The sequence below is a fragment of the Rhinopithecus bieti genome, unplaced genomic scaffold (assembly GCF_001698545.2).
Source record: "Rhinopithecus bieti isolate Rb0 unplaced genomic scaffold, ASM169854v2 scaffold_2453, whole genome shotgun sequence".
Lineage (NCBI taxonomy): Eukaryota > Metazoa > Chordata > Mammalia > Primates > Cercopithecidae > Rhinopithecus > Rhinopithecus bieti.
In genome coordinates this window covers 5,355,007-5,378,706 of record NW_016804447.1, presented here as the reverse complement: position 1 = coordinate 5,378,706, position 23,700 = coordinate 5,355,007, and the positions used below count along the sequence as shown (strand labels likewise).

Below are 23,700 nucleotides of genomic sequence, written 5' to 3'. Positions count from 1 at the left end.
GGCGGGGGTGGGGGGGAAAAGACAGCTGTTCTATCTATAATGGAGGTGGTTCAGGATTTCAAAGCTTTGTCAAATAGTTAGAAACATGCCCCCAGTAGCTGTTCTAGAAAGTGGCACATTACATAGCATCCCTCTCTGACTCCAAAGGAGGGTGCTGGATGAGGGGAATCATCACGTATTGCCATTGTCTCCACTGAGACCCCCGCAGAGACCTTGACCTGTGGAGTACTTCAAGCCTGTCTTTGTTTTCTTGGCATGCCTTTGCCAAGCTTGGAGCAGTTGGCACGGGACTCAGAGGTTCTGGCTTATCCTCCACCCATCTCTTTACCCAACTTTCACCCTGCTTTCCTGGAAAAATGAGAATTAGTTTTATCTCTCCTCTCAAGGGATAAAGAAATTGATGCCTCCCTATCTGTAATACCAGGAGATTTGTTTGAATGTGAGTCATAGTTTTTACTGTTGTTTGCTGACATTTTGCTGATGAGATAAGCAGAGACCTTGATATCAAAGATGTGCAGATAGCACTTTTCCTGGAGTTAAATGAGAAGAATTGGAAACTTTAGGTGAGTTTGTTTTCTCTACCAGGTGAAGCTCTGGGGCGATTTAAACCATACACAGAGATTGTTAGGCAGGGAAGACCCTGTGGCAGCAAAGGAGAGAGAAAGAGAATCTGAGAGTTCTCTCTGGCTAACCATCCTGAAGGATAGGATTGGTGTCACAACAGGAGCATTCAGCTCAACTGTCAACATAACCCAGGTTCATAATGGGAGGCAAAAGGTGGCCATATGCAGCCAGGCACAGTGGCTCATGCCTTTAATCTCAGCACTTTGGGAGGCCAAGGTGGGCGGATCACCTGAGGTCAGGAGTTTGAGACCAGCCTGGCCAACATGGTGAAACCCCATCTCTACTAAAAATGCAAAAAATAGCCAGGTGCGGTGGCACATGCCTGTATTCCCAGCTACTTGGGGGGCTGAGGCAGGAGAATCACTTAAACCCAGGAGGCAGAGGTTGCAGTGAGCTGAGATTGTGCCATTGCACTCTACAGCCTAGGTAACAGAGTGAGATTCCATCTCAAAAAACAACAACAACAACAAGAAAAAAACAACAACAAAAATGGTGACCACATGCATCCTTTTCCCATCTTCACATTCTTATACCGTTGGATGATGGTGACTGTCTTCTCTTTTCTATGCTCCCCTGCCATGTCCAATTCTAGGTCTGAAGGATGGGGGTTGAGGTGTGGTGTTCAGAGGAGATGAATACAGGAATCCAAGACTTGAAGCTGTGAAAGAGAAAATGAGATCAGTTAGAACTTTCAAGTCGGGGGACAGACTGGAGTCAGGTGTAATTCTTCACTTTTAAAGACAAGCTGCCCAATGCCCTCACTCGACAGGTCACTGAATCATATCTTGGAATTCCCAGAGGGTTTCTCCTATGTGCTCCTGATCAGTCCCTTCATCTTCTACTCTGGTTCTCCCATTAAGATGTTTGTTTTCTCAGCTTGATTAGCAATTAAAATGTGAAGGAGATAATTCTGCCTCATCAGAATAATGGATGCAATCTCTGAGCATGTTAGAGAATATATGTTCTGTAAAACCAAGGTATTATGGTCATTATCAAGTGTAGAACCTTGGACAACAGGAAGTGCTGATATCAATACATTGACTCCATACAATGTATGCAGCATATCATTTGGGCATATCACTGTGAGATTTCAGTCCCAAACTCATAGATCAGCATTGGTTCATTGGCACCACTTGGTATGCCCATACCACTATTTTAATAAATTACAATGAATTCGAGTTAAACTGAATTAAAATACTAAATAATTGCTGTTCAAATTCTGGCTCCAATATTTAGCATCTATATGACTTATACGGACAGATCCAGATTTGGTAGGGCTTGTAGCTGATAAAATTCACGGGGCTATTTAAAAAAAAGAGCACAAACATGGATTCAAAATCAGTACAGGGCCTTGGAAGAGGATTGTGTAAATAAGGGGGCTGAGCTTAAACTTTATTAGTTTCTTGATTTTCCTCTATGTACCTAGGAAGTTACATGACTGTCCTGAATCAGTTTCCTTACCTGCAGTCAGGATAATAACCGTTAGTCTGTGGAAATAAGGAATATATAATATAATATATATGAAATTATATGTATAGCACCTTGTATTGAGAGTCAGCATTCCAGAATTCAAAAAAGGTAACTCATTATGAATATTCAAAGGTAGAGAGGTCATTTAATATAATCATTAGACTAAAACTTTTTTCTTTTCCTGACTTTTAACTGCTTAATTATGCAAGTATGTGGACAGATCCCAAAGGACATGCAGACTTGATGGTGATCACTAGTCAATATAATAACCCCTCAGAATGAACAGTAAATCATTGCAATGCAGCAGCAGTCACCAGATGAGAGCTTGGCAAAGACAAGAAAAGTAACTGGAGGGACCAAGGTAGGTAGGGTGGAATGCTGCAGGTTTGGATGTTGTCAAAGATGTTACCCCACTATCGCATCTCCCTTCTTAAAAAGTGTTTTAACAAAGACAGCCTCGTTTGGCCCTCAGAGTACACATGGGTGGCAGAGTATTGCTGATGACCACTCTTCTGAGGGCCTTGGTTGGCCGACTTTCCAGGGCAGTGGAAAATCAAGCCTATGACTTCATCATCATCATCATTGTCATTGTTTGCATTGTTGTCATTGTCAATAGCACTTATTGACTGCTTCCTAAATGTCAGACACAGTGTTAAGTACTTTACATGTGTTCTCTAATTTAATTCTCTCCACACCATTATTTCCATATGACAACTGGAACTGAGGTTCAATATCTTGCAAAAGATTTGCAACTAGTAAGTCTCTCAACATCTATGATTGTTGTGAGCATTTTGCTCAATATATTAACAGACTTGTAACTCATTCTGAACCCATAAAATGTTTGGAAATTGCAGAGCAATTATTTAAGAGCCCTGGCCTGCATCTGCAACTGAACTCCATATTCTCTATAAGGGAGCATATCGTCCTCAAAGATGAACATGGATAACATTACCAAGACTGCAGGTGGATTAGATAATTTCTGGAGCTATGTTTTATTTATCTCTGTATTGCTAATGTCTTGTACAGGTGCTGGCAAAATGTTGTCAGATAAGGGAGCAAATGAATGTTTTAGCCATGAAGCAAATGAGGGATAGAGCCAGGTCTTCTGACTCCTAGCCTGAGTCCTGTTACTACCAACACTGCTACTCCCTCTCTTTGAGGGTTTGACTGCTGTAACAAAGAGACTCAAAACACGATGGCTTAAACAAGATAGAAGTTTATATCCTTCTATGTCGAAGTCCACACAGTCAACCCAACAGGGAAAGGGACAAGGGAAAGCAGGCCCTTTCCTTGTAAATACCTAACCAGGAAGCTTCCAATATCACTTCCATGCACATTTGACCCACCAAACTAGTCACATGGCCACATCTTGCCTCAAGGAAGCCTGGGAAATGTAATCTTAGCTGGTGGTCATACACTCATCTAGAATTTCTATTACTATAGAAGACAGGGAATGGTAGTTTTTGCCACAGTGGGACAAGCCACTGTGTACAGCAGGAAAAGGACTAAACTTAGAGATAGGTATACCAGGGTTTCTGCACCTGCAAAATGTAATGAGAATATTATAATTATAGTTATAATAATTATATTACCCCAAGGCTCATTTTTTTCAACTCCAAATAATGATAATTATGGTAATTAGCATCTATTGAGCATCCATTGTGCTCTAGGGGCTGTACCATTGAAGCAAATAGGTTTAATTAACCATTGATATGGTTAGGCTTTGTGTCCCCACCTAAATCTCATTTTGAATTGTAATCCCTGTAATACCCATAATCCCAACGTGTTAAAGGAGAGACCAGGTGGAGGTAATTGAATCATAAGGGCAATTCTCCCCATGCTGTTCTTGTGATAATGAGTGAGTTCTCACGAGATCTGATGCTTTTATAAGGGACTCTTCCCCTTTCACTTGGCACTTCTTCTTGCCGCCTGTGCAAAAGGCGCCTTGGTTCCACTTCACCTTCTGCCACGATTGTAAGTTTCCTGAGGCCTCCCCAGCCATGCTGACCTGTGAGTTGATTAAACCCCTTTCCTTCATAAATTACCCAGTCTAAGGCAGTTCTTTATAGCAGAGTGAAAACAGACTAATACAAGCATACACTTTACATGTGTGATTTAACTCAATCTTCCTAATAGTCCTGTAAGGTCATTATTATTATCCTGCTCATTTTAGAGATAAGAAAACTGAGCCTCAGATGTTCAGGTTTCACAGTGAGTATATGAGAGGTAAAGCCAGTCCTGCACTCGCAGATTCCAAAGCCCATTCATGGAACCCCTCTGCTGCACCCTGGGTCATTGCAGTGTCTGCATTAGAGAGTTGTCATGAGCATGGAAAGCAATGTAACTAATGGAGCAAATGGTAGGTCCTCTCCACTTTCCCCAAGGAATGCAGTGTGGCTCTGGGGCTTTAGGCTTCCTTGCCTGAGTAGAGAAGCTGGTGTGGGGAGGGGATTATCCAGAAACAGTTCATGGTTGCTAGAGGCAGGCTGGAGCTGAGAAAAGTCAGAATCCAGGTTTGGGAGAGAAGAGGAAAAAGCAATAAATGGAAAAATTGCAGCCCTGTAGGCAATGGAATCTATTACTCAGAGATTAAAATGTCACAAGGAGTACACGTCAGTTCCAGACCTTGGAAAATGTTTTCTCCATCATAATTATGCCTCACCACCAACACAGAGGACTATTTCCCCTTCAGCAGAGGAGGTTGCCCCACTTGGTGTCTTTTTAACCTCCTGCAGACGTAAAAAGTTGCCTCTTACATTTATTCATAGTATTAACAATGGCCAACACCAGTGAGCGCTTACCATGTGCCAGCTACTTACAGTTTGTTAATCTTTCAATAGCCCTGTGAGATGGGTACTTTTCATTTCACCCCCTCTTACAGATGAGGAAACTGAGGCACACAGATGTCAGGTAACATGTCCAACCTCACATGGCTGGTAAGAGGAGAATTGGTCATTAAACCTAGCTCATCTGCGCATGATCTTAATCTTTCCTCAAAACTTCCTCCCATAGCCCAATTCTGTTCATGGGAAAGTGGGAAACTACACAAGGTCTTCCAGAAAGAACCTGGCAGCTCCTCCCTCTTTTATTTCTCATTGAGGCACAGCATGAACTGAAAATATGAGGTATGGAGGGTGGACCAAGGAATGTCAAATCCAACTCCAGCTGGGGTTCGTAAGCTAAATGATGATTCACATCCAATGGGATACTCATTAGTTAACCTTTAAAAATGATGTTGAAGAATACCGTTAAGTAGACAGATTCATAAACGGTATGCATAGTATGTTGTCCAGTTTTAAAAAATAGGTTTCTACACACACACACACACACACATTCCTAAAAGGCTACACATCAAATCATCATGAATCCTTCTGAGTAGCAAGATTATGAGCAAACTTACTCATCTGATATCTTAGGCCTCTCCCCTCCATTTCCACCCAGGTCCCTACGGCAGTCAGCAAAGAGGCAATTCAATTTCAAGAAACATCTCAGGCTTGTGCCCAAGACCATGACCTTCCTCCCAATCAAACAAGGCACTGACTTCTTTCTTTTTTTCCTTACTTTTCTTTTTTCTTTTTTTTTTTATTTTGAAAAACAAAATTACATTTATGGAAAAGTTGAAGGACAGTACAAAGAATTATTTTTTCCTAAACCATTTGATGGTAAGTTGCAATTTGATGTCCCATTGCCCCTAACTACTTTAGTGTGGAATTCCTCCAAACAAGGATGTGGCCCTGCATGACCCCACATTAACCAGCAAAATCAGGAAATCAACATTGACATAGCCCCTGCTGTCTATTCCTCAGATCCCATTTGAGTTATGCCAATTGTCCCAGTAATGTTCTTTACAGCAAAATAATCCAGTCCGGAACCAAGTTACAGTTGGTTCTTTTTTTTTTTTTTTTGGAGACAGGGTCTCACTATGTTGCCCAAGCTGGTCTCAAACTCCTAGGCTGAAGTGATTCTCCTGCCTTGGTCTCCCAAAGTGCTGAGACTACAGGCTGGTTGTGTTTTTTATGTCCTTTGTCTGGAATATCTTCTCAGTCTTTCTTTTTTTTTTTTTCTTTTTTGAGACAGGGTCTCACTCTGTCTCCCAGGCGGGAGTGCAGTGGCATGATCTTGGCTCTCTGCAATCTCTGCCTCCCAGGCTCAAGCGATTCTCCCGCCACAGCCTCTCGATAGCTGGGACCACAGGTGCACATTACTATGCCTGGCTAATTTTTTGTATTGTTTTGGTAGAGATGGGGTTTCACCATGTTGCCCAGGCTTGTCTTGAACTCCTGAGTTCAGGCAATCCACCAGCCTCAGCCTCACAAAGTGCTGGGATTATAGGCATGAGCCACCGCGCCTGGCCTGATCCTGACACTTTTGAATATTTCAAGGTCAGCCGTGTTGTAGAATGCCTCTCAGTTTTGGTATGTCTGTGTTTCCCCATGAGTCGATTCAGGCTATGTGTCTTTGGCAGGAATGTCACCAATGGGGTGTCGGGGTCCTCTCGCTGCATCCTGTCAGGTGACACATGAGCTCAGCTTGTCCCATCATGACAGTGTTCACTTTGATCTCTTGCTTAAAGAAGCATCTGTCAGGCCTTCCACTGGTTTTGTACTCTTTGTAATGAATAAGTATTTTGTTTAGTCTTTACAATTAATAAGTTATTCTGAGTAATTAATAAGTATTTTGTGGTGAGGTAGTTTAAAAACATACGTATATCCTATTCTTCATTGAACTTTCCATTTATGTATTCAGTTAGGTGGAGTCTTGGCCACCTATTGTATTTAATAGGTTCAACGTGCTGCCATTTTTCTAATAATAATTATTATTAATTTTTCATTTTTTTTGAGACAGAGTCTTGCTCTGTTGCCCAGGTTGGAGTACAGTGATGTGATCTCTTGGCTCACTGCAACCTCCACCTCCTGGGTTCAAGCAATTCTCCTGCCACGGTCTCTTGAGTAATTGGGATTGCAGGTGCCCACCACCATGCTTGGCTAATTTTTGTATTTTTAGTAGAGATGGGGTTTCACCATGTTGGCCAGGCTGGTCTCAAACTCTCGACTTCAAATGATCTGCCCCACTCCGCCTCTCAAAGTGCTGGGATTATAGGCATAGGCCACCGCGCCTGACCCATCGTTATTTATCCTGATGCCCACGTTTTCCTGATTTGGCCCCTGGGAGACCCTTCGGTGGCTTTCTGCCCAGACACCATACCAGCAGCCCATTTTTGACGGGATCCTCTCCCACCAAATAGAAATGTTTATTTCTCTGAGAACACATCTAAGAAGGGGGACTGGAGTCTCTCTCTGTCCCACTCAGTCCCTGCCCAGCCCTGAGGAATTCTACAGCAGGGTCCTGTGGGCATGACTTGTCGTTTCAGAAACGCTTTGCATAAATGGGCAGATGCTCACAGCCCAACCCTCAGGTCTTGGGTTTGGCAGGGAGCAGATGCAGAGGGTCAGCAAATCTACGGTGGCCACAAGGAGAGGCTGTGCTGATTTATTGTTGCTGTGGAAGAATCTGAAAAGAGCTTCGGCCACCACTGAGGAAATGTTTTCATTTTGTGTGTGATAAAGAGCAGGCCCAAAAGTTGGAAAAGAAGAAGAGAAAGACTCTTTAAAAATAAAAAAACGCTCAGGGAATTTGGACTCACTTGGAAATCCTGTTCTCCTCTATCATCATTGTTGACAGAGGCAGCAATCACTGCACAGCTGTTGTGATGCCAGCATTCACTTAAAGATGTTCCCACAGAACAGGAAAAGCAAATAGGCCTTCTTCATCTTGAGCCCTCTCTTGCCTTCCCCAAGTCCCTCCTCCTCCTCCAACTCCCTGCCTTCATCCTCCCCAAAGGCAATTAGTCAAGATTCAATGAGGTTGAACTTTACAGAGAGTGGGAGCCCCTACACTTGTTAAAAAGTTAATTTTTTAATTGCGTAAAATACACGCAACATACAACTTACCATTTTAACCATTTTTAAGGGTACAGTTCAGAGGTGTTCACATTGTTGGGCAATCGTCCTCACCATCTACCTCCAGAACACTTTCCGTCTTGCAAAACTGAAACACTGTATCCCTTCAATAATAATTTCCCATTCCTCCCTCCCCTCCAGACCCTGGCAACCACCATTCGACTTTCTGTCTCTAAGAATTTGACAACTCTAGGTACCGCATATGATGGACTAGAGTATTTGTCCTTTTGTGAGTGGCTTATTTTACTAGCATGTCTTCTTTTTCTAATTTCAGCTTTCATTTTAGATTCAGGGGGTACATGTGCAGGTTTGCTACATGGGTATGTCTATGTTGCATGATTCTGAGACTTGGGGTATGAATGATCCTATTACCCAGGTAGTGAGCATAGTACTCAAAAGGTGGTTTTTTAACCCCTCGCCCCTCCTTGCCCTCCCCTTCTGGCAGTCCGCAGTGTCTCTTGTTTCCATCTTTATGACTATGTGTACCCAATGTCTAGTTCCCGCTTATACATGAGAATACGCAGTATTTGGTTTCCTGTTTCTGTATTACTTCGCTTAGGATAATGGCTTCTAGCTACATCCATGTTGCTGCAAAGGACATGATTTCGTTCTTTTTATGACTATGTCATATTCCATGGTGTGTATGTACGACATTTTCATTATCCAATCCACCATTCATGGGCATCTAGGTTGATTCCATGTCTTTGCTATTGTAAATAGTGCTGTGATGAACATATAAGTTCATGTGTCTTTTTGGTAGAACCATTTACTGTCCCTTGCTCATATGCCCAGTAATGGGATTGCTGGGTTGAATGGTAGCTCTATTTTTAGCCCTTGGAGAAATCTCCAAACTGCTTTCCACAGTGGTTGAACTACTTTACATTCCCACCAACAGTGTATAATTATTCCCTTTTCTCCACAGCCTCAGCAACATCTGTTATCTTTTCGACTTTTTAGAAATAGCCATTCTGACTGGTATGAGATGGTATTTCCTTTGGCTTGGATTTGCATTTCTCTGATGATTAGTGGTGTTGAGTATTTTTTCATATGTTTATTGGCCACTTGTATGTCTGCTTTTGAGAAGTGCCTGTTCGTGTCATTTATCTACTTTTTAGTGGGGTTATTTGCTTTTGCTTATTGATTTAAGTTCCTTACAGACTCTGGATATTAGATTTTTGTCAGATGCCTAGTTTGTGAACATTTTCTCGCATTCTGTAGGTTGTCTGGTTACTCTGTTGATAGTTTCTTTTGCTGTGCAGAAGCTCTTTAGTTTAATTAGCTCCCACTTGTCAAGTTGTTTTTGTCACAATTGCTTTTGAGTGCTTAGCCAAAAATTATTTTCTAAGGCCAGTGTTTAGAATGATATTTCCTAGGTTTTCTTCTAGGATTTTTATCATTTTAGGTCTTACATTTAAGTCTTTAATCCATCTTGAGTTAATTTTTGTATGTGGTGAAAGGTAGGGGTCCAGATTCAATCTTCTGCGTATGGTTAGCCTGTTAGCCCAGCACCATTTATTGAATAGGGATCCATTCCCCATTGCTTGTTTTTGTTGACTTTGTCAAAGACCAGATGGCTGTAGGTGTGTAGCTTTATTTCTGGGCTCTCTATTCGGTTCCATTGCTCTATGTGTTTCTTTTTGGACCAGTGCCATGCTGTTTTGGTTCCAGTAGCCTTATAGTATACTTTGAAATTGGGTTTGAAGTATAGTTTCAAGTATAGCTTTGTTCTTTTGCTTAGAATTTCACTTAGCATAATGTCTCCAAGATTCATCCATGTTGTAGCATGTGTCAGAATTTCCTTCCTCTTTAAGGCTGAATACCTTCTAAGCTTTTAAACATTATATAACTCATGGTTTTCTGGGGCTGCCATAAAAAAATATCACAGACTGGGTGGCTTAAACAGCAGTTCTAGAGGCTAAAGTCCAAGAGCAAGGTGTTGGCAGGTTTGGTTTCTTCTGAGTCTCTCTTCTTGACTTGTGGATGGCTACCTTTTTGCTGTGTCCTCACATGGTCTTTTCTCCATGTGTGTACATCCCTGGTGTCCACATTTCCTCTTCTTATAAGGACATCATTAAGGACACCATAAGGAGATTGAATGAGGGCCAACCCTAATGATCTCATTTTAACTTAAGCATCTCTTCAAAGGCCCTATCTCTGAATACAGTCACATTCTGAGGTACTGGGAGTTAGGGCTTCAGCGTATGAATTTGGGGGGAACACACTTCAGCCCATAACTGTAACCTTCCTGAGAAATGGATTCCTCAACTGCATGAGAGTCACTATGGCCACATTTATGGGTGCCAGTTTAGATTACGCATATGAAGTGCTCAACATGGCGATGGGGCATGGCAGTGTGTTTACAGCAGCAGCTAGCGGCAGGATTTTATTCCCCCAAGTCCTCATAGGCCATTCCAGCATGTATCAGGTGCTCATGTGATGTTTGTTGTGTGTGTTACGTCTTTCATCTTGGTTTGGGTGGGGCTCGGCAGCCAGAGGAAAGAGATACTGGATTGCATCATTGTGGGGAGGGAAAAAATAGGGAGCAAACACAGACTTTAACTGCTAAGCTCTCCTGTCCAACCAGTCTGGCTTACAAAGCTCCCTGATTTTAATGATGGACAATCAGTGATTACCATTGACTGAGCATGTGCCAGGCATTGAACGAGGCACTGTATAGATGTTGTCTCATTTAACCCTCAAGTAGGTATTATTGTTATACCTACTTCTCAGATGAGAAAACTGAGGCCCAGAGAGTTTAAGTAACTGGCCAAATCACATAGATGCCAACTGCTGAGACAGCATTCAGACTCAAGGTCTGCGTAGTGAGCCCAAGGGCTTCTGATGACAATTACATAAAAATTGCATATGCATGTGAATTAGAATTATAAATGTGTTTACAAAATAAGGGGGCAGAATTAGAGGATAATAAGATACTGAGTATTTTCTTGTATTTAAAATTTCTACTTCTTCAGTGATATTTGTGAAATTCATTATTTTCAGTTCAAGTTATTCTCAAAGAGGATTTTGAGTGCTGGGGTGTTTCTCTGTTAAGAGTTAGAGGAAAAGTGCACACACCACCTCTCAGGCACAGCTACATAAACAATTGTTCTGTTTTTTCCTCACCTGGGATTTTATGAATAAGGATTCATCTGCCCCTTAGAGCTCCATCAATAATAGATTTTCCAAATATTAGCTGGTTTTTTTCTTTTATTTTTTTTGTCTTCTCTCTCTCCACTTTTTTCTCTCTCTTCATTTTTAAAGACATTTGCATAAGTGAGCTTGTGTCAACTTATCTTTGGAATATGTGTGTTGCAAGCTCTGGGTTTCTTCAGCATCAAGAGGGATGATGGATGAGAAGAGTTCGGGGAAGAGTCACAGAGGGCCAGGCTGTTCTGTTTGCTTTCCTGAGCTGTAGAATATTTTACTCTCAATGCAGTAAAGAAATCCTAACCTCACCACATTCCCGCTTCCAAACCAATTTCAAAGTTGTTCTTCTAAGAAATTAGTTAAATCCTTATAAGGGACAGTAATAAAATTCCTCCCTCTGCAAATCACCTAACTTTTTGGGTCCCATTGAAATAATCATCTTTACCAGAAATAACTTCTGCCTGCTCTGCCCTAAACCTTGGACAGATATTGATCTTATATGAGCAAATCCATATGAAATGTAGAATATCAAAAGTAATTAGGTATCCTCAATATTCCCTCAATCACAATCCAGTCTAACCTTTTCAGCTCCTTGGAGCTCCCACTGACGTCTCTAATTCACCCTGTCTTCACCAGTCTGGCCATAAAACCTACTGGTTACACAGCTCCTGCTGAGAAAGGTGGGTCTTTGCGTTGCTTCAGGTGAATCTGCTGTGCAGACCACAACTGCCATGCTGGGCCCAGATCATCTAACATGGGCCAGACCCAACCTGAGGATGCAGCGCAGTTGGGAAGCTTCATATTGGATGGTAAATATCCCGCCTAATCATCTTGAATTCAAGACAGATAATACAGCCACAGAAACAGAGGCAAGAAAGGGAAAACCAGAAAGAGGGAGATTGGAAACAGAGGAACCTTGAGCAGGGTAGAACTGCTTAGTAAAAAACAATGGTTTCTCCTCTTCAGAGGAGGCCAGACTCTAGGAACTGCAGTTGCTGTGGTTTCCTGGATAGTTTTCCAGTTCTCCATGAGGCCAGAATGTGCAGCTGCTGAAATGTTTTGTGTTTGCTTTTGTTTTGCTAACTCACTGCATATATTTTGTATCTCTAACAAAAATCCCTACCTGTTAAAGTGTCTTGAATGTATTACTGTAGGTTTTTTTTGGTTTTTTTTTTTTTTTTTTTTTTTTTTTTTTTTTTTTTTTTTTTTTTTTTTTTTGCAACTGGAAAGGTTTGCACACCATTGTCTAAAAGTAAATTCATAATCTGTTATCCTGAGCCTACTGGTTGTTGTGTGTTGACTGTGTGTGCTTTGGTATCACCATCCCAGGTCTTTGGTTTTTCCTAATCCCTTTCTAGAGTCTGCCAGTCCATTTGCCAGGTCCCTTCAATTCTATCTCTATGATACAGTTTTAATATGTTAATATCAGTTAACAGTTTATATCAATACAGTTTTAATATACATTACTAAATATTCCTCACACATATCTCTACTCTCTCACCTTTCACCTTTAGCAGACATCACTGATCACTGCACTCCTTCCCACTTCCCTGAACAAGCCCAAAAGCAAGAATAGCTCTATTCTGTATTTTATTTATTTATTTATTTAAGATGGGGTCTTACTCTGTCACCCAGGCTGGAGTGCATGGCGTGATCTTGGCTCACTCTAACCTCTGCCTCCTGGGTTCTAGCAATCCTCCCACCTCAGCCTCCCAAGTAGCTGGATCTGCAAGCATGTACCACTGTGCTGGGCTAATTTTTGTATTTTGGTAGATGGGGTTTCGTCACATTGCCCAGGCTGGTCTGGAACTCCTTGACTCAAGTGATCCACTTGCCTTGGCCTCCCAAAGTGCTGGGGTTGCAGGCATGAGCCACTGCACCCAGCCTCTATTCTTTAAATGCTTATTACTTATCAGTTATTGTGCTAAGCATTTTGCATGCCTTATCTCATTTCATTCTCATAAAAAAAAAAAAACAACAAAAAAACATGAAATAGACACAATTGCTTTTTCCATTGGAAAAGTGAGAAAACTGAGGTTCAAAGAGAGAGGAGAAATATCATGGCTCCTCTCTCTGGAGCAGGAGAAAGGAAGAGCTGTGGCACTTCTCCTCTCTTTGTCCAGTCCTCCGATCTCTTTCTGTGGCCTCCCACTGACAGAGCCTAGATAGAGCCAGTTGGCAGGGCAGCCACGGAAATGTAGTTTGCAGGGGCCAGCATCTTGTGGTGCAAAGCAATGCAGAAGAGCAGGGATCGGATCTGAGACCAAATAGAGAATGACTGGCACAAAGCCTTTCCGGATTCTGCAGCCAAAAGGAATCTGTCCTGGCTCTGAAAATTCAAAGCACTTCATCCAGACATTTTCCATTTTACTTAACACGTTTTATGGTATAGTTATATATGTGTATTCGTATATATCTGTAAGTCTTTTTTCTTTGGTCTACAGGCTCTACAGGTCTATTGAGTAAGACAATGACATAGAATCATTGTCATTTCTGTTATCATGCCTAGCCCCATGCTTTGCTCAATAAATAGTTGTTGAAAGATGAATGCTATTCTATTAAATGCCTGTGCCTCTCCAGACTGGAGTGTGTGCCAGAGGGTGTGGCAAGCCCTCTGACAATCACCTTAGATTTCCCTGGAGAGTCAATTTCACCATAACGTGAGTAATTCTAAACATCATTTTTACGTGAAAACAAAACAGAAAAGTAATCAAAATTTACAGGATTTTCTTTTACTTTTTTTTCTATTCTGTGACTCTAGCCAAAGATGATTTTCTTTTAGATAAAATGAGTTACTTCAAAAAAGGCTAGGCTCTTCATATATTCATTTTTTTCTCTCATTCTTTTTTTTTTTTCCCCCAGCAAGGGTTGATTGAGCATTTGCTATATGCCAGGCCCTGCTCTAGGCATTAGGAACACAGAAGTGAACTGGAGAGATATAATTTCTGCCTTTGGGGATCCTATAGTCCAGTGCAGGCATCAACAAACTAGTTCTATAAATGACCAGGCAGCAAATGTTTTAGGCTTTGTAGGCCAAACATTCCTTGTCACATTACTCAAACCTGCTGTTGAAAGCAGCCATAGACAATGTGTAAACAAATGAGTGTCCATGTGTTTCAATAAAACTTTATTACAAAACAGGCAGAAACAAAAAGTTGAATACATAAAAGCAAAGAGTAACTTACGGTGACCACGGGAGCGGGTGAGTGAGGGAAATGGAAAGATGTAGTCAAAGAGTACAAAGTTGTGGTTCCTATAGGATGAATAAATCTAGAAATCTCATGTGGAACATGAGGACTATAGTTAATATTGTATTTTATATTGGAAATTTGCTAAGAGAGTAAATTTTGGGGACTCTTATCATGCAAAAAGAAAGGTAACTATATGAGATGATGGATATGTTAATTTGCCTGACTGTAATAATGTATGTGTATATCATGTATTGTTCCCAATGTATATGTTTACCAAAATATCATGTTGGCAGGGCCCAGTGACTCATACCTGTAATCACAACACTTTGGGAGGCCAAGGTGGGTGGATCACACAAGGCCTGAAGCTCAAGACCAGCCTGGCCAACATAGTGATTACCCCCTCTCTACTAAAAATACAAAAATTAGCCAGGTGTGATGGTGATCCCAGCTACTCAGGTGACTAAGGCATGGGAATCACTTGACCCCAGGAAGCAGAGGTTGCAGTGAGCAGAGATAGCACCACTGCACTCCAGTCTGGGCAACAGCGTGAGACCCTGTCTCAAAAACAAACAAACAAACAAACAAATAACAACAACAAAAATCCATTATGTTGCACACCTTAAATATAAACAATTTTAAAAATAACAAATGACTGGATTTAGCCAATGGGCCATAGTTTGCTGACCTCTGATTTAGTGGAGAAAATAGACCTTAAACAATTCAGTATGATACATTGTTAGAAAATAATATAAGAGGTACATGGGCAGAAGTTATGGTAACTCACTTAATCCAAAGCAGGACCAGCTTCATGGGTGTGCAACCTGTGCCCACAGGGCCTACTCTCAGAAGGAATCCCATGCTTGGTTTAACATTCTGCTGTTACTGTCTTGAAATTCTTGACAATTTTATTTTGGATCTTGTGTTGTGAAGTCAGATCAGACAATGGAGCATGCGTGGGAGCAGAGGAGATTCCAGGTGTTAGTGTGCATGTGCAGGCTCATGCCTACAGGCACAGCAAAGGGTAGCACCAGGAGTTGGCCTGGCCATCTGGTATGCACGGGCACATCTGGGGCTGTCCTGGGCACCAGGGGTATCTGAAGGGCAGCTGGGCTGGGACACAGGCCCAGGTTGGTCGTGATAGCAGTAGTAGCGGAGGCGGCAGATGCACGGCAGTAGCAGAAGTAGTGGCTGTGGCAGAGAGGAGCAGCACTGGGGTTCCAATGCGGGGCAAACCCTGGAGAGTCTGTTCCCAGAGCCTGTTCCTGCAGCATCTGCATAAATATCATCTGTCTAGTCTGAGAACTGCAACAGGCACTGCTGGTACTCAGGCAGCAAAGTTTGTTGGTAAGTTATTATAAAACAAGGATGTACACACGGACATTGCAAAAAAGCATATCAGGGAGTTATTAAAATTCTTCAAAGAGTTGTGAAAACCATTGCGACATTGCAAACAAATATCCACAGGCTTGGAAATAGAAATTAAATTTAGAGAGTATCCTATTCAACAGAAAAGAACATTATTATTTGCAGATAAAACTCAGATAAACCAAAAATTAGCAAGACAATTTAAAAATTAAATTTCCTGGCCAGGCGCGGTGGCTCACGCCTGTAATCCCAGCACTTTGGGAGGCCGAGGCCGGCGGATTACCTGAGGTCAGGAGTTCAAGACCTACCTGGCCAACATGGTGAAACCCCGCCTCTACTAAAAACACAAAAATTAGCTGGGCGTGGTGGCACACACCTGTAATCCCAGCTACTGCTGGGAGACAAGAGAATTGCTTGAGCCCTGGAGGCGGAGGTTGCAGTGAGCCGAGATTATGCCACTGCACTCCAGCCTGGCCAATGAAGCAAGACTTTTTCTCAAAAAAAAAAAAATTAATTAATTAAATTTCCTTATACTTGAAGATGCAGTGATAGAATACATAAACAGGTGCCTTGAACTATATAAAAATTATGAAGACTTTTTTTGTTTCTTATGTAACTGTTACAACTTACAGGAACTGCTGGAGGAAATATTAATTAATATTAAAATTTACATGGACAATTAAATTCAGATTTATAAGAAACTGATTTGTATGAAGAGTTAAATCTTTTTAGAAAATATTTCTATAGGAATCGTCACCTCTAGATGTACTAATATTCATATTTCAAGATAATTTATCAGAAATGTATCCCAATGTCATTATAGCCTAAAAAAAATCTTATTCCCGTAAGAGTTGCAGCAGTATATTTTAATTGTCAAAATTAAATTTATCAAAAAGTATTCGTGATCTTGCATTTGCCAATAGCAACTGACATTACTTTGAATTAGATTAGTTGAAAATCAAGTTGTCAAAAGTACAAATTTTTATGATCTAATAAATAAATAAGCAAGAAAACACATCAGAAAATAAGGAATATGCAGGAAAGCAAGCCAGATTAATTATAATGTCACATTAATATAAGATACTATTATGTATTGTGTTATACAAACTTAAAACACCAAAATATTTTTTGGCTATTTAAAACTTGTGTTGCTATTCATGTGCCATTATTACTCTCATTATACTTTCTAAGCGATGTAGTGTATTAAATATACCTTATCTGAAATGCTTGGAACCAGAAGTGTTTTGGATTTCAGATTTTTTTTCAGATTTTGGAATATTTGCATTACACTTACTGGTTGAGCATCCCAAATCTGAATACCTAAAATTTAAAATGCTCTTTAGGGCATTTTGAGTGTCATATCAGTGCTCAAAACAAGTTTTGGATTTTAAAACATTTCATATTTTGGATTTTTAGATTAAGGATGCTCTACCTATAAAATATTTTAGAAGGATAATTTTGATATTTTAGTACCTTTTACTGCCCCTTTTCCCCTGCCTTTTGAACAGGGGCCTTATATTTTCATTTTCCGGAGCCTCAAAAATTATGTAGCTGGCCTTGTCCAAAAATCAGGGCAGGTTTTCATGGGGAAGTAGGAAAGCAAGAGGGAGCTTGTCTCATTAGAGCAGCGGTTCTCAGAGTGTGGTCCCTGTAGCATCAGCATCACCTGGTGTCTTAGTCCACTCAGGTGCTATAAGAAAATATTGTAAGCTGGGTGGCTGAAATAACAATACCTAGTTCTCATAGTTCTGAAGACTAGAAAGTCCAAGATAAGAAACTGGCAGATTTGTTTTTTTTGGTTTTGGTTTTGTTTTGTTTTGTTTTGTTTTGTTTTGTTTTTGAGACAACATCTCACTCTATTGCCAAGGCTGGAATGCAGTGGCATGATCTCAGCTCACTGCCACCTCTGCCTCCTGGGTTCAAACGATTCTCCTGCCTCAGCCTCCCAAGTAGTTGGGATTACAGGTGCCCACCACCACGCCCAGCTTATTTTTGTATTTTTAGTAGAGACAAGGTTTCACCATGTTGGCCAGGCTGGTCTCAAACTTCTGACCTCAAATGATCTGCCCGCCTCCACCTCCCAAAGTGCTGGGATTTACAGGCATGAGCCACCGCGCCCGGCCAGATTTCATGTTAAGTGCAATGGAGAAAATAAAACACACAAGGTGGTTGGTTCAAAATTCAAGTGTGCGTGTCTGTGTGTTTGCGTGTATTGGGGGAGGAACTTAAAATAGAATGGTTAGTGAGGACCTTCTTGCAAAAGTGACATTTGAGTAGACACCCAAAGGAGGCAGGAGAGCTCTGGGGTAAAAGCTGTATGAGATGGGGAAGTAGTGAGTGCAAAGGCCCTAAGGGAGGACAGTGCTTGGCATGTTGGGGGGCAGTGAGGAATAGGGCTGTCTGTTCTGGGGAGAGCCATATTTCTGGTTCATAGATGGCAGTTTCTTATTGCAACCTTACACAGTGGAAGGGGCTAGGTAGCTCTCTGGGGCACTTAGTCCCATTTATGAGGGTTCCGCTGTCATAACCTAATCACCTTCCAAAAGTCCCACCTCCTTGTTACACTGCATTGGGAATTAGGTTTTAACATATGAATTGAGGGGACACACACATTCAGACCATAGCACCTGGGATCCAATTAGAATTGCAAATTCTCAGGCCCTACCACAGAAACTCTTCCAGGTGAACCACGGCAGTCTGATTTTAACCTTCTAGGTGATTCTAATGCCAGTTGAAATTTGAGAACCATTGCTGTAGGGAAACTGACAGATGTGCAGTATGTATGTTGGGAAGTGGGAGGAAAATGGAGGTTTATAAGCAAGAGTAAAAGCAACGTCCTTACACAGGTTACAAGGCCCTCCAGGATGAATACATCCTCATCACCTTCCTCACTTCATATCCCACCACTCTCCTCAGACGCACTGACATCCTCACTGCCCTCAGCATGCCAGGCACTCTCCTGCCTCAGGGCCTTGGCACTCCCTTCTTCCCCTTCTCAGATGGCTTTTACCCCAAAGCTCTTCTGCCTCCTTTGGGTGTCTACTCAAATGTCACTTTTGCAAGAAGGTCTTCACTAACCATCCTATTTTAAATTGCTCCCTCAATACACACAAACACACAGATACACACACTTGCATTTTGAAACCTCTTCCCTGTTTTATTTTCTCCATTGCACATATCAACACCTATTATATATTGCTTTCTTATTTTTTGGGTTAATTATCTATCTTTCACAATTTCCCACTGGAATGCTAGTTCTACGAAGGAAGTGGTTTTGTTCTGTTTCACTTACTGACATATCCCCTGGGCCCAAAGGTGCCTAGTAGAGAGGAAATACTCAACAAATACTTATTGAAAGAGTGAATAAATTAACTATGTCTCAGTCAAATAAATACATGACCATAATTAATAAGAAAAAGGTTCTCATGACTTGATTAATAAAGTGACTAGCAGTTCTTTACTTGGGGCTGTAAACTGGGTTTGTGCATTGAGGTAGAGACCATTAGGGTGCTGGGAAGAGAAAATCTATGTGTTCCTCCTACTTCCTCACCTGCTGTGGTTGGAGCCATGTGACAAGTCTGACCAGCGGACTTTGAACAGAGGAGGAGTGTGTAAATGTAGGTCAAGGCAGATCACCAGGAGAGTCCCTCCACTTCTCTCATTTCATTTGGCTGTGACCATGAAAGCCTTTGATAAGTCACTAAGTGGAAACAGCCTAGATCCCTGGGTCAATGCATGGAGGAAAGCTTTCCAAGACATTCTATGAAGGGGGAAAAAAATTGTGTTCTGATACATCATTGTGACTTCAGGGCTTTATTTGTTCCTACAGCCTTGTCTAGCCTCACTGCACAGCCTGACTAATAGAGTCATTATTAACAAGCAGAGATAAAAGGTAAATTCAGAAAAATTAAGTCTTCTGAATCATCTTTCTGTGAATAACTACTTGGTAGACTTAAGGAAGCCCCTGTACCTTGTTCACAAGTATAAGAATATTAAAATGTTGCCTGGACAATGACACATGTGTAAACCACAAAAACTAAAACTGTTAAGTCGGCAGTTAGGCAGACATGAGCATGGCGGGAGAGGGCTCCCTCCCCAGGGATGTCAGGCGACCATCAGGTGGTGGTTGAGTGGTTGTTAAAATGTCTCTCTAAAATAATAATTGATCACAGACAGCACCCAATAGACCTATTGGCAGTCTCCGATAGATGGAAAACACCTGAAGTGGGTGATCAGCTGCTTCCCAATAAGATCTCAGGAGCTGGGCAAGTGGGCTCAAGATGGACACTAAGAGGCAAAATGGTAGAGTTTAATTGGTATATGACCTTCCTCTAGGAATGCTCAACTGATAAGGGAAAAATGCCTCAAGTGAGCGTGCACACAACTTCAGGAAGCACACTGCACATGCGGCCCCTCCCAAATGTTGGGAGGCCACTGTGCATGTGGACAGCCTGCCCAAGGAAAAAATCAAGGGAGGAGAGATGCAAAACTCCAGAAGCATGACAATGTATAAAACCCCAAGTCAAAGGTCAAATAGGACACTTGGATCTCTCAAGTCACCCACTTGGCCCTCTTCCAAGTGTACTTTACTTCCTTTCTTTCCTGCTCTAAACCTTTTAATAAGCTTTCACTCCTGCTCTAAAACTTGCCCTGGTCTCTCCCTTTGCCTTATGCCCCTTGGTCAAATTCTTTCTTCTGAAGGGGCGAGAATTGAGGTTGCTGCAGACCGTATGGATTCACCACCACTAACATGAACAGAGCAGAGGTGGAACCAGCCTCTTCTGCCGCACCCTCCCAAGGACAATGTTGATGGTCCATCAGGCTCATATCATTTCTTAGAAATAACTGAAATCACACTAACAATGATAGGAATAATAATAGCACTAATACTTATTGTTCTCCATGTGACAGACACGTCCTAAGTGCTTTACACTTAGAAACTTATGTTTATAAGTTTATTCCAAGATAATGTGAGTACCTTCATCCCAGGTTACACAATCTCAGGAGGACCTGAGAAAGGAAGCCTAAGCCAGTCAGTTTACAGTTTTGTTTTAGACATTTTGGGGAGACAGGAATTGCAGTTAAAATCATAAATCAATACGTGCACAGTATACGTTGGATTGGCCCAAAAAGCATGACATCACAAAGCTTGATTTAAATCCTTGAAATCAGTAGAAAGGAAATCCTGAACTGAGATAAGGAGGTTGTGGAGACCAAGGTTCTTGTTATGTAGATGAACCTTATAGGTGGCAGCTCTCAGAGAGGATAGTGAATGTCTCTTCTCAGACTTTAAAGGTGTCAGACTCTCAGTTAATCAGGGAAAGACCTAGAAGGAGAAAGTCCTAGCTACATTAATGGAGATTCTCTACAGATGCAAAATTTCCCCACAAAAGATGGCTTTGCAAACTCATTTCAATCTGTTGGCCCTGTGGCAGCCATTTCAAAATACATCAAGGAACTATATTTTGGGGTAAAATATTTTGGTTTCCTTCAGGGTCTGCTATCTGTCATGTGATGCCGTTTCTGAGTCAGGTTGTAAAGTAAGCCACATTATATAAGATTAATAAAACCCAGTCAGGTGTGGGCTCACACCTGTAATCCCAACACTTTGGGAGGTCAAGGCAGGAGGTCACTTGAGCCCAGGAGTTTGAGATCAGCCCCCCATCACAATAAAAAAAAAAGCTAAAATAAAAACAAAAATGGCTAATAAAACCTGTCTAATGAGATTTTATGGTTTCTAAGGCGTGACTCCCCAGGCCCCTTAGATAGGAATTTGGGCAAGAGAAAAAAAAGTCAGTTTAGTTCTCACTCATTAAATCTATTTTTTTTTCTTTTGGATACAGAGTCCTTCTCTGTCACCCAGTCTGGAGTGCAGTGGTACAATCACAGCTCACTGCAGCCTTGACCTCTGAAGCTCAAGCAATCTTCCTGCCTCAGCCTCCCAAGTAGCTGGACTACAGGTAGCACCACCGTGCCTGGCTAATTTTTTTAAATTTTCTTTTTGTGGAGGTGGCGGTCTCACTATGTTGCCCATAGTGATCCCCCCGCCTTGGCTTCCCAAAGTGCTGGGATTACAGGCATGAGCCACTGCACCCAGCCTTCATTAAATCCTTGCAGCATCTCCATGAGCTAGGTCCTATTTTTATTACCACTTTTCACACAGTGAAACAGATGCAGACAGATTCAGTAACTTACCCAAGGCCACACAGCTTGTGAGCGATAGAGCTGGGATTTGAACCCAGCAGTCTGACTGGAGGGTTGGGGATGATCCCTGGGCTGGGAGAGAGGCATCCCTGAGACAAATCGCAGCCCCAACACTCACTAATCAATTGACTTTGAGACAACAACTTAACTTTTTGCCATCCTAATTTCTCCATCTCTTGACTTGGGGCAATGTTGTAGTAATATGAATAATATTATTCCTACAACATGAGATAGTTGTAAAACTGGTGGGCTGGGAGAGGTCCCCAAACAATGGTGGGACCTTGACCCCAGCCAGTATCCAGGCCCTTGGCACTTTCATGAGGAGGAATTCAAGGAGGAGTTGAACAACAGTGAAAGTATGGAGATTTGTTTATTTTTATTTTTGAGACAGGGTCTCACTCTGTCGCCCAGGCTGGAGTTCATTGGCATGATCTCAGCCTCGACCTCCCAGGCTCAAGTGATCCTCCCACCTCAACCCACTGTGTAGCTAGGACTACAGGTGTGCACCACTATGCCCAGCTACTTTTTGTATTGTGTGTGTGTGTGTGTGTGAAGATGGGGTTTCTCCATGTTGCCAGGCTGGTCTTAAACTCCTGGACTCAAGCGATCTTCCTGCCTTAGCCTCCCAAAGTGCTTGGATTGCAGGCATGTGCCACTGTGCCTGGCTAGATAGAGAGCTTGATTGCAAAGCAAAAGTATACACTGAAGACAAGGGAGTGCTGGCATACTCAAAAGAAAGAGTCACATGGAGCTTGGGGTTCCTATCACTATTGATTTATTTAACCAAGGGGTGGAATATTCATAAAGATTCCTGGAAAAATGTGAGGATTTCTTGGAACTGTAGTGCCACCCATTTTTACACCAAATATGGGTGTTCCTGGAACTGTCATGGCACTGGTGGGTGAGGGTATAATGAGGTCTTGGGAGAAATCTAGGTCAAATCCAGCACTATGTTGGGTCCAGTTGGTCTTAGCCAGCTTGGCCCACACCCTGGTTTTTCAGGGTCTTATCAGCCCCTAGCTTCTATAGTTATTTCCAGAGTTTCCTTTTTGCAAGGCATGTGAAAATGCTCCTGGAATTTTCTATTCTCCTGTGACCACGCTGTATTTTTCCTGACTCAGTTGTTGAGGATCAATTGAGATCATGCATATAAATTACTTTCTGCCTGATGACCCAGAGTACATGCTCCATAAATGTTATTGTTGCAATGGTGATGTTCCAAATCAACAGCTTAGATATCTACAGGTATCTGGAATGAGGTCTTAGCATGGTGAGACATTTAGTGTGTCTCTTTTGTTCCTCACTGGAGTTTATGGGGAGACCTACTCCCCAGCCCAGGTAACCAAAGGCAGCCCCTTTATTATATTATAGAATCTAACTGAAGTCCACTTCCCCAATGCAGCAAGACCAGATATCTGCACCAAAGTTTGCAGTGGGAGAAAGGAAGGTGTTTATTTGCAGGGCACTATGCAAGGAGAACCAGGCAACTAATAAGCATTAAGTCCCCACCTCCCTGATGGCTTGCAGGTAAGCATTTTTAAATGCAGGGAGAAATTTCAGGAAAGCAGAAGTTACAGGCAAAATCATAAATCAATACCCAGGTTACATACTGGTTTGGGCCTAAAAGGGCAGGATATCTTGAAGCAGAAGGCTTAAAGGTTATAAGTAGATTCAAAGCTTTTCTGATTTGCAACTGGTTAAGAAAAAGAAGCTTTGTTTAAAAATTTGGGGCCAGCAGA

The 23,700-nt window shown here is 41.8% G+C and overlaps 1 protein-coding gene across 1 annotated transcript in view; it reads right to left on the bottom strand.

Moving 5' to 3' along the window:
- Positions 1–1,108: 1,108 nt before the first annotated feature.
- CRADD (CARD and death domain containing adaptor protein) overlaps positions 1,109–23,700 on the bottom strand; it is a 254,797-nt gene continuing 232,205 nt past the window's right edge. Inside the window, exon 3 of the mRNA XM_017868387.1 lies at positions 1,109–1,282. Coding sequence (XP_017723876.1) covers positions 1,188–1,282 — 95 coding nt within the window. The 3' untranslated portion in view covers positions 1,109–1,187. The remainder of the gene's footprint in view (positions 1,283–23,700) is intronic.